Source organism: Mastomys coucha, unplaced genomic scaffold, assembly GCF_008632895.1.
Source record: "Mastomys coucha isolate ucsf_1 unplaced genomic scaffold, UCSF_Mcou_1 pScaffold5, whole genome shotgun sequence".
In the NCBI taxonomy this organism is placed as follows: domain Eukaryota; kingdom Metazoa; phylum Chordata; class Mammalia; order Rodentia; family Muridae; genus Mastomys; species Mastomys coucha.
The window spans coordinates 13004333-13014716 of NW_022196911.1; the positions used below are offsets into that span (position 1 = coordinate 13004333).

General features: G+C 51.1%; 1 protein-coding gene across 4 annotated transcripts; it reads right to left on the reverse strand.

The window, feature by feature from the left end:
• Positions 1-2463: 2463 nt before the first annotated feature.
• Prr18 (proline rich 18) lies at positions 2464-7893 on the reverse strand. 4 transcript variants are annotated; one of them, XM_031352337.1, is made up of 2 exons: positions 7877-7893; positions 2464-6132 (listed from the first exon to the last, which is right to left on the reverse strand). In XM_031352337.1, exon 2 carries the CDS (start codon positions 5544-5546, stop codon positions 4626-4628), a length of 921 nt encoding a protein of 306 aa, XP_031208197.1. In that variant the 5' UTR covers positions 5547-6132; positions 7877-7893; the 3' UTR covers positions 2464-4625. The 4 variants fall into 4 exon arrangements, with proteins under 4 accessions (XP_031208197.1, XP_031208199.1, XP_031208200.1 ...); XM_031352339.1 differs by lacking the exon at positions 7877-7893 and having other exon boundaries at positions 2464-5553; positions 5859-6254; XM_031352340.1 differs by lacking the exon at positions 7877-7893 and having other exon boundaries at positions 2464-5526; positions 5677-6254.
• Positions 7894-10384: the final 2491 nt, after the last annotated feature.

A 10384-nucleotide genomic window follows, 5' to 3' on the forward strand; every position in this document is an offset into this window, starting at 1 on the left:
TGTTGACTGGTTTTTATAGAGGCTCAAACTTATGAATTCATCTTGAGTCAAAGGAGAAGAGACTTGGGGCTTTTGAGCGGTGTGGGGACTAGCAGATAGTCCAGGGGCTTTCGGATGTATTTTACTTCTAACTTTAATTTCCCCAAACCTTATTTTTAATGATGGTTCTTAAACGTTTTAGCCTTCCTTGTAACCCACCACCCACCAGAGGTAGTGGAAAAGAAAGGATACAGGGGAAGTAAACCTGTTTAGAAAGGTTCTTTGGAGCAACTCCCATCTGTGTTGTCAGTTCACAGGTTAACAGGCAGTGGTACCTCGATCCACTTGTGAACACCTCACGGATACACCAGCAGTTCAATTCGGTAAAGTTGGCTTAGCAACAGTGGTGCCATGACCTAGCAGAGACAGCCAGGCCTCAGCCTTGACTCAAGTCAGCAGGAGGGACCAGCAGGAACGCCTAGAGGAGTAAGTTCTCGGCTGTGTCTCTCTCAGGGAAGAGATGATCAGCTAAAATGGGAGATACCCAAGCATTGCAAAACTAGCTGTACCAGCAAGCCAAGCTCTGTCTCTGTCACTCTATGGCGTCCTATTTATACCCTCCAAACATCACGTGTCCTCCATGTGCCTTGCCTCAGCATGTGCATCCAATCAGCTCCAGTCTGCTGAAGTGGCAACAAACTGCAGTACACCGCCAGAACGTTTGTTTTTTTTTTTGGGGGGGGGGGTGCATTTCTTTCTCTTTATGGAGTCCTGACAAATGCAGCTCAACTATGCAATGTAAGGCAGACCAATACATGCGTGTTGTTAGCAAAGAAATCTCTCATGTGTCCTTCCACGTGCCTGCTTTAGCAGAACATCCTCTCTCCTGTGTCTGCGTCAGCAAAATGTTTTTCCACGAATCTGCCTTAGCCTCTCACACCTGGGTCCACTTTAACAAAGCGTTCCTTCGTGTGTTTGCCCCAACAAAACACTAGCCAACCAACTTTCCAAAGAACACTTGTTTCCACTTCATTTACTAGCGTGTATTACTGGGATGAGCTGGTAAATGTCCCTTTAAGGGACAGGGTGGAACATTTCCATTTAGAAGTAGTGTGTCTGGCTGTCAAGGGTGGAGTTGTCAATGTGGAATCACCTGGAAGACACACCACATCTATGAAGGGGTTTCTAGAGAGGCTTACCAAAGAAGGGAAGGTACTCTTGGAATATAGGCAGTGCTATCCCATAGACTGGCACTTTAAGGGAAATGAAATATAATAATAAACAAAAAGGAGAACCCAAGCTGAGTTTCAGTGTTTCCCTCTCATCTTTCTAGGGAAGATGCAATGAGCAGTGCTCCCTTGGCTGCCCGGTAATGAACTTCCCTTCCACAATGGACTTGATCCTGGCAGGCATTTGTCAGTAGCAAGGGGCAAAGTAACCCATGAACAGGTTTCTCGAAGTCACAGTAGCTGGGCGCCGAGGTCAAGGAATGAGCTGCAAGCTTTGATGGAGACCCTTTCTTTGAATGATAGACTACACAGTTATCATGCTAAAAAGAGCAGAGTGTCCTCACGGCACGCTTAACATGCTCGGACCCCACAGGATCCCAAAATCAACCACCCTGCACTGAACCAGACCACTTCGGAGGAAGCCACAAAACTAATGGTCCTGACATTTTGGCATCGACTGCTATTCTACAAATTAAGGAAAATAGTAACAATAGCTATCTGAAGGTGCCAGGAACCCTCTAAGTGTCCCACAAGGTTCGGAGATGATGTCATACAGGGTCAAACTCTAGAACTCACAGGGGGTTCTCACAGGCACATACCACAGGCATGGTGCACAGTTTTCTCTCTCATTTCACATGCAAGGATACCATCTAGGAATGCACACCAACCTATCCCGTAAATATAGGAGAGAAAGAGAGGGAACAGTTTGTGACTTTACATTCACTATTCTTTTCTACATGGGCTTGAGAGTTAATGACAAGTCACACTTATTACACAATCCAGTAGCAATCCAGGCTGTTACTCAAATGGACCATTTACTTCTGGCCAAGATGGCCTACAAGGTAGAAAGTGTGTTAGGAAGAAGCAAATATTTTACTGGATGTTTGCAGGACACAGTGTCACCCAGGATTCATAATCTTCTTGAAATACATGTCTACAATACGCGCTTTTCTCATTCTGTGGAGTGAGTTGTATTTGGAATGAAGAGTTAGGGGTACATTTGAGATAAAGCTCTCATGGGCAATTTGCAATCTCTCCCAAGTTCGTTATTATTCAGTAGCATGCTTAGAAGGCATTTGTTTTTTAAATTCTTAGAAATACAGACAGTCTCTAGTAGTGATTTTTGGTGAGCCCAGAGCTCCCCACACCTAAAGAGGGCAGGCAGTAGAAGAATCAGCTCAGGGGTCTTACAATTGTTTGAAGGTTCCTTTCTGGACGGTTATCTGCTATCTTCTCCAAGAAGCAGCACACGACATCCAATCGCTCTTTTTTATTTAAACACTAAGAAATTGTAGCACAGTGACTAGAAAACGTCCTCAGAATGTCGGCAACAAGGAAGAGATCTCACAAGTTACGCGTAGGCCTTCCTTTCCTTACAGAGTCATCGGCTGTCTAACACAAACATGCCTCCATCTCTGAAGAGCCAGGCACGCGGGCCCCTCTGAGTCACCAACCAGGGAGAACGCACTGAGCGAGGCCAGTTAGAAAGGGAGAGGGCTGCCTGGAGGAGGCAGTGAGGAAGGAAAATCAAATCGGGCAGACAGGGATGGACAGAGGGGTGTGCAGACCTACATGATGGACAAAGGGGGAGGAAGATCTCCCTAGAGGCCACTCCTTTAGGAACTTTTTCCAGTGGTCTTAGGGCTGAGGGCAGGAAGCCCAGCACGTGAAGTACTGGCATTTGTGCTGAGTGCCCTTGGGGTGAAGCCGTGCTGTACCAGGCTTGAGGGCAAAGGTCACATGTCCTTTCCACCTGACTTGCCTAGAGGAACAGCCCATCCACCCCTCCCCCCACCAGTGGTGCTAACTTTGCCCCTTTGGCATTAACCATTTAAAATCAGTAAGTAGCTTATTTTTTAAAAGCTTATCTGGTGTTTGATACAGCTCCCTCTGTAAGGCCTCTTGGTTTGCAAAGCTTGTGCCAAGAAGGAAAGAGAGGAGAGACGGAGACGAGGAGTGGGGGGAGGGAGAGCGCAAAGATCTCTACAAGGAAAAAAATATATAATTGGTTTTTTAAAAATGTAAGGCTTTGATTTAAAATACAATAGAGAATTGACACATTAAAGTCTAACAAGACAAACATTAAACTGGTTATTGACTTGCATAAGATAAGTAAAAAAAAAAATTGAGGTAATGCATTATGTTTCTACAGGCAGCTTTATCTGATTAGAACAAATACTTCCTTCTCATCCTTGGGGGGTTAAATCCACTCAGGCACAGAGGAAATACAAAAGAATCATCCTCCAATTAGTGGGAAGGGCTTGGCTACTAAGAGATAGGAGTTTTACCCTTCATTCAAATAATAAATAGCATTTAGAAAGTCACTATTTACAGCTTACAGAACCCCCTTGTCACTGGACTTCACAGTGATGAGAGACACCCGCCCCGGCCCTCAGCTACCCCTGCTTCCGCCTCAAACTGCTCTGCTGCACAGACTTGCCCTGCCTTGCTTTCACCCACCTACGACGACACCCTTCTCTGCGCTGTGAGGGAGACATCGCTGTGCCCTCAAATAAAAACTGCATTCCTAGCAGACAACAACCCTGACTCCTGTCCCCACCTTGATCCAGCTCTTGAGAACAAGTCTAGCTGTGCCCTTGGAGACACCTGTGTGTGGCTGTGACTACCACAAGTATGTGAGAGTCAGCGTACGTGTTATGTGAGCATGTGTGTGGCTGTGTATGTATGCATGCATGCACATATGACTGCTAGTGGCATGGGTGTGCCTATGCATCGACAGGGGAGTGGTGTGTGTGTGTGTGTGTGTGTGTGTGTATGTGTGTGTGTGTGTGTGTGTGTGTTGTAAGTGTCTGGGATGGCTGAGTACTCAGCTGGCAGGCAGAGCACAAGTCCTCCAGGATCACCCAGTGGCAACACAGCACTGTTCCTGGGCTGCTGGGTTACAAGTTTAGTTAACCAGTTTCCAGTACCCAACATCTTTCTGGCTTGTAAGGAAACAAATCATATACATAGCACCATGTCCTAGCTCTGCAGTAGAAGACCACCCCACCCTCGGTGGCCACAGGCTTGCAGAGTCCCCAGGAAGTGGAATACCACCTGGGGCAGAAGACCTCTGGGTCCAATCCTTAGTTAGGATGGAAGGTTAGAAGGCATTTCACAGGTCCATCCTCCCCACAGGGGTGGGGGTGGGGGAGAGGAGCAGGAGGAGCAGGGGACAGCTGCTGGAGTCAGGCGAGTCTGCTGTGTCCCACGCTGACCTAATTGCACAGGATGGTGGGTGGTGGGCGTTAGAAAAGGCTGTGGGTCACTCATGAGTAAGCACGCCTGGGGATAGGTTCCAGGCAATAGTCCTGTCCCTTGCTGGCCTACCTGGTTCACAAGAGCCCAAGTGTGCAAGGAGCGCAGGAGGCGGCCGTGGGCCTCAAGCCAGGTTGGGTCCCACAGGCCCACCTAGCCTCACAGTGTGCTCAGGTGCGGCAGCGAGTCCAGATGCTCTGTGCGGCCCCTCGCAGCTGCCGCGGACTCCACCCCACGCAGCCACTCGGTGCACTTGCGCACGAGGCCCTCGTCCACCACCTCCACCTCCTCCTCGTACTCCTCATCATCGTACTTGTGCTTTTCATTGAGCAGCGACACCTTAAGCACTGGGCGCAGGCTGGAGGGGCGCGGGCTGGGCATAGTGGCCTGCAGACCTCCTGGTAGCAGCGAGGCACGGGGAGGGCGGCTGCTGACAGCCACAGCCAGAGGCGCGTCGGGGGCACTGGTGGCACCGCCCCTCCGCAGGGTCGAAGACCTGGTCCGGGGACAGGGTACCAGTGGGCGCCGCGGGTCAGCCGAGGGTGTGGGGAAGGGCCTGCGGGGTCGCGCCAGCAACTGCTTCTCCAGGTGGCGCCTCTGGATGACCAGGATGGCTTCTGGGGTGAGGCTCAAGGAGAAGCGCGTGGCGTCGTCGGGCCCAGCCCCCGCCCCTGTAGAGGTCCCCGAGGCAGTGGATGCCGCTGGGATGTGGCTGCAGGCGACCCGCCGGGGCGCGGGGCACGTGCTCGAGGTCCCCCCACGGCTCAGAGAGGGCTGGGGCGGGACGCGTGCGGAGGTAGGCGGCTGTGGGGTGCCTGGACCCAGGCCGGGGCCGCGCCGTACCGGGGGCCTCTTCAGGGTGGCGGAGGGCCAGGAGCTGGAGAGCAGCATCTCGGGCGGCCTCCTCTTCTTCTCGCCGGCGGCGGCGGCGGCGGGCGGCGAAGGCGCGGGCGGCGCACAGGGTCTCCGGGATAGCTGGCGCGCGGCTGGGCCCCCCGGAGTTCGGGGGGGCGGTGGTGGTGGCGGCGGCGGTGGCGGCATAGGCTGGAATGACATGGCTCTGCGGAGCAAGCGGAGCATCAGTGTCCTGGAAGGAGAGGGGCGGGTGGGGCGGGTCTCAGTCACGGGGCACGGAGCCGCCCCACTGGCCTGGCGACCCCCAGCGCCTCCCCATCTGTTGCTGATCGCCGCGCGCTCCCCGCACACCCACCTGCGAGCAGCCGCAGCATCTCCCGCTCGCTCCCTCCCAGTCCTTTCAAGCGAAGGCGCCTCTCGCCCCTCCCTCGCCTCGGCAACCCGGGGAGCTCCCTCCGTGTGCTCCGAGCTGGATCTTTCGGGCACCGCCAGCAGCCGCCCCACTGCTGGCGAGTCTGGATGTCGCTCGGATCGCACCTCCGAGACGCGCCTAGCTGGGCCGGGAGGCAGGAGGAGGAGCGCGCGCTAGCAAGGGCTTGCCAAGTCCTGGGCTGCTAAGAGCTGCTGCTATTGCAGACTGCTGAACGCTGGAGACAAAGTGCCCGACATTCGCAGGGGCCGGAGCTTGTACCCAGTGCCCCAAGGCTCTCCTCTCCTGTTCTTCCATAGCTTGAGAAGTGAAGGATTAGTCCATCAGAAGCAGGAAGCTAGGTCTCAAGGGAACTGGTGGCACCAAGTCACTGGTGGAGCCCTGCACGTTAGACATAGAATCCTTTCAGATGACTGGGGCGAGAGATTTGGAGCCAAACTGGAATAGCAGGGAAAGCAGCGGGGCGTTTAGGCGCTACCTAGGTTTCCCTGGTATTGTTGATGCCACTCCTTGGGAGTTGTTTACACATTAAAGCCATTTGTTATTTATGAATAGGGAAGGCATTTTGTTATACAATAGCAACATAGGAAATATATGACATGTTCAGTTTTATCAAGTGACTTCCTGCAACGCGATGTGTTGTACAGACAAGGGAAGCTGGCTGTTTATACATGGAAACATGACCACAACACTGAAAGATCAATAAGCCGGCCATCCAACAGTTATTAGACAATGCACCTGGAGGTCAAAGGGATTTCCTGTTTCACTGAAAGGGAGCAACAAACAGCTAGACTTTTAAAAAAACAAAAACAAAAAAACTGCTCCCTGTGTCCAATCAATAGCTCTGGCCCAGAGTGAGCACATGAGAAAGTGGGCAAAGCTCTGTGTCTCGTGCCAACACTCGCCCCACCCCCTCCGCTTCTGTTTGTCCCTTTCCAGCAGCAACTGGACACTCACAGCCCAGGGGAGCCAAGGAAACTTGGGTGGCGGAAGCTTTTTTCTTCAGAGCAGCCAAGAAGTTGGCATAGGCCCCACAACTACCACAGGCATCTCCATCACCCGCCCTCTAGGCAAAGGCAGCTAGCGAGCTTCCAGAGCTCTCCCACTCACGGGAGACTTCTGTCCCCGCAAGGGGACCCGGGACAGTAGCCTCTGCATTGAGCTCAGGCCACTAGAACATGGGCAGCTTAGCTCCCAAGACACTGAAGCACACTTGTGTGGTTTTAGTTGGGGTTCTAGTTTCTAGGTAGTTTGTGGGGATGGAGATGTAAGCACGGTACAGACTGAATATTAGGGGGAAGGAGTCAGGAGCCATTTCTGCAGGTACAGCGGGAGAGGTCATCTTTGGAGGAAAAGCAGCAAAGTGCTGGATGCCCAGATGTCCTGTGTGCCAGTGGAAATGTGTGATGTCTGGGATCCACGGCTTCATGTCTGTGTTCAGATTGCATCCTAAGACTTTGGGTGTTCAGAACTAATGGTGTGGTTGGGTTGAAGGTGAGAGGTGGGGGTGGTAGGCAGTCTCGTAACTTTAAGAGGTGACATATACTGATGTAGGTCTGTGTTGAGCGCTTCTACTACCTTGTCCATTCTACTGGGAAGGGGGTGGCACTTCCAGAGGCTCTAAATGCAGAGAGAGGCAGGACAAGATTCAGCACCACGTGCAAGTCCAGAGCCAGATGGGACTATTACACCAAAGACAAGAAAGAGTCTGTTGGTTGAGGAACCCATATACGTGAACCCCACCTCCAAGTGATAAGAGACTGGCCTGTTAAAAGCCCAGAGGACTTTTAACAAGTGAACCATTCCCAGGCTGACAGCTAGGTCCCAGCTAGGTACTGGAATGTTCCATGTCACCTTAGCAGCTTGCTGTGTAGCCCAGGAGCCTGCAAGCATTCCTGTCCCCTGAGAGTCAGAAGGAATGGAAGCAGGAAGCCTGGGTCCAGGTATGACCTCAGGGGACAGCATTCCAGTACCTCATGTGAGCTGCCTTAGCAGGAGCTTGCTCACTTCTGAATCTGGGAGCAGTGTCTACACATCAGTGGCACTTGTCTTCTTGTCCCTTTGCCTCTTGTCTGTCTGTCCCTTTCCCTCTGCCTCTTGCAAGAAGTTAGGAAGAGCAAGGCACCTGAGAGGAGGCATGGGGTGGGCACCTACCCCTGACTCAGTCACAAAACTGACTGTTATGGAATCTGTTACACATTCTATTTGGTGGGAGTGTTTTAACAGGTGACAGTTGGAACAGGGAGGTCACCCTAAGTGAAGGTGATCAAAAGACTTTCAAAGAGGAGATGCAGGACCTGGCAACATGGTTCAGAGGATAAAAAACACTGCTGATGACCTGAGTTTGATCCCCGGAAGCCACACAATGGAAGAAAAGAACAGGTTCTTGTAAGTTGTTCACTGAGCTCTATGTATGCACTGCTGCAGGACACAGGCAAACACATACAAAAGTAAATACATGCAAAAACAATTTAAAGTAGTTTATTTTTTAAAAAGGGAGATGCCTAGTATATTGAAGTGATTAGTTGACCAGTACACATTTTTACATAATTTTATAAATAGTCATAATTTACTTAGAATTTCATACAATGTGGAGAGTGACTGAAGGAGACACCAAACCTTGTTACACAGCACACACACACACACACACACACAGGAATCCACACACACAGGAATCCACACGCATGCACACGCATCACAAAACAAAGGGCTAACAAAGTTCCCCACATGTGGTGGTCTGACTGAAAATGTCCCCCCATATATCTGAGTAGCTGGTCCCAGCTAATGGCTGTGTGAGGAGGATTTGGGGGTGTGACCTTGTTGGAGGATGTTGGGAACTCTGAGGTTTCAGAAGACTCACATCATTACCCTGTCAGCTCCCTGGCCTGTGTATAGTCTGAGATGTGAACTCTCAGCTGGTTTCTGCTGCCACGCTCTGGCTCTACAACCCAGCTTTCCGGAACCTTCTGGAAACATATGCTTTTGTTTAGAAACTACCTCAGTCATGACGTTTTATCACACCAACCCACATACTCACTGAACTCACTATCCTTAGTTGACAGAAAAAACCGTCAAGTCAGCAAGCCCAAATAGACATACTTGGCTCTGTCCGGGTTCTTCATCATCTCATCTTAAATTAACTTGTTTTCCAGACTTCAAACACAATAGTACAGTAATTACTGAAACCGTAAGATATTTTCAGAATGAGTAAAGTGATTACATCCAGGTCCTTTTGCCATGGCAGGTGTGTTGTGAGGGTCCCCACCAACAGAGACTTTAGCCTGCCCCCTACCCCAGTTTCAAGCAGTCTAGGGGCAGTGGCACCGCAGGAAGCATGTCTGGGTGGCCCACCAGAATCTGGCCAACTAGACAGGATAGGCACTTTAGAGGAGCCAGGCACCTATAGGGAGCATGGCATGTGACTGTTCTTCCCCAAGCCTGAAATGCAAGCTCTTTCCTTCACTACCATTGTATGGGAATTGTCTAAGACCTCCTTCAGCGTTACTATCTGCACACACCTGCTGCAGGATGGAACCTCTGCACATCCCACGCTTCCTCACGGTACCCAGAGCCTCTATTGGGCAGGGGGTGCCTTTGTTCTTACCTGGCACCAAGGCGGCGCACAGCTCCAAAGATGCTCCAGGTTGGGCAGGTGTAACCCTCAGTCTGCAGGTTTATTTTAAAGATTTATTTTTGTGTATGAGTGCTTTGTTTACATGTATGTCACCATGTGCTTGTGGTGCCTCTGGAGGCCAGGAGGGAGCTCAGATCCCGTAAAACTGAAATTAAAAGATGGTTGTGAGCTACCCTGTAGGTGCTAGGAATTAAACTGGTTCTCTAGAGAAAAGCAAGCAGAGTCATCTCTCCAGCTCCAAGTGTGCCCCTAGTTGCCTGTCGCCTCTCACCACTTCTGTACTTTGACACACTGAGCAGTGTGAACTTCCCACAAAGCCAGCACCTTCTCCACCTTCCTACAGACTTGTGGCCATTACATGCTTTCTGTGCCACTCACCGGGCAGAGACAAAAGCGATTCTTCCAGTACACCACCGAGGATGCCTCCCCTCATTTGCACCTGCATGATGAGCCCACACATTCTGTCCTGACAAGTGTACTCCTGCTGCCACTGGGCCACTGTCAGCCTGTGGGAGACCTGCAGGAGACAGCAAGTCACTGCTTCCTCATATCCTGTTGCCCCAAAGCCAACTCTCCTCTCTGTGATGGCTAAAACTTCCTCTCCTTCTCCTCCTGCCTGATTTCTATCCTGGGTTGAAAGCAGTATGCTGTCCTTGCCACCTCTGGGGCCACCTTCTGACCAGCAGCCCCTGCACATCCCTCCCTGGATCATTTTTTGGGGTAAGTGGGTTGTTTATTTGGTTGAGAAAACCCAAGTTTATTCCTAGCACCCATGTGGAGCCTTACTATGTACCTCTGGCTGGTCTCCCAAGAGCTGGGATTAAAAGGTGTTCATGTCTGGCCCTTGACTTCTAAGAGCTGGTTTTTAGTCCCCTGTAGTTCTCACAGCCTATCCTGTCACATAGGCAGGTAAGGTGTAAGGTTCTCACACCTGACACAGAGCTGGAGCTGGGTCTCTTTGAGCTAAGCTACTTAATGTATTATACAGTTGATCCAGAA

Coding starts and splice junctions, on each gene's coding strand:
- Prr18 (XM_031352337.1), bottom strand. CDS start 5,546: ATGCTCCGCTTGCTCCGCAGAGCCATGTCATTCCAGCCTATGCCGCCA.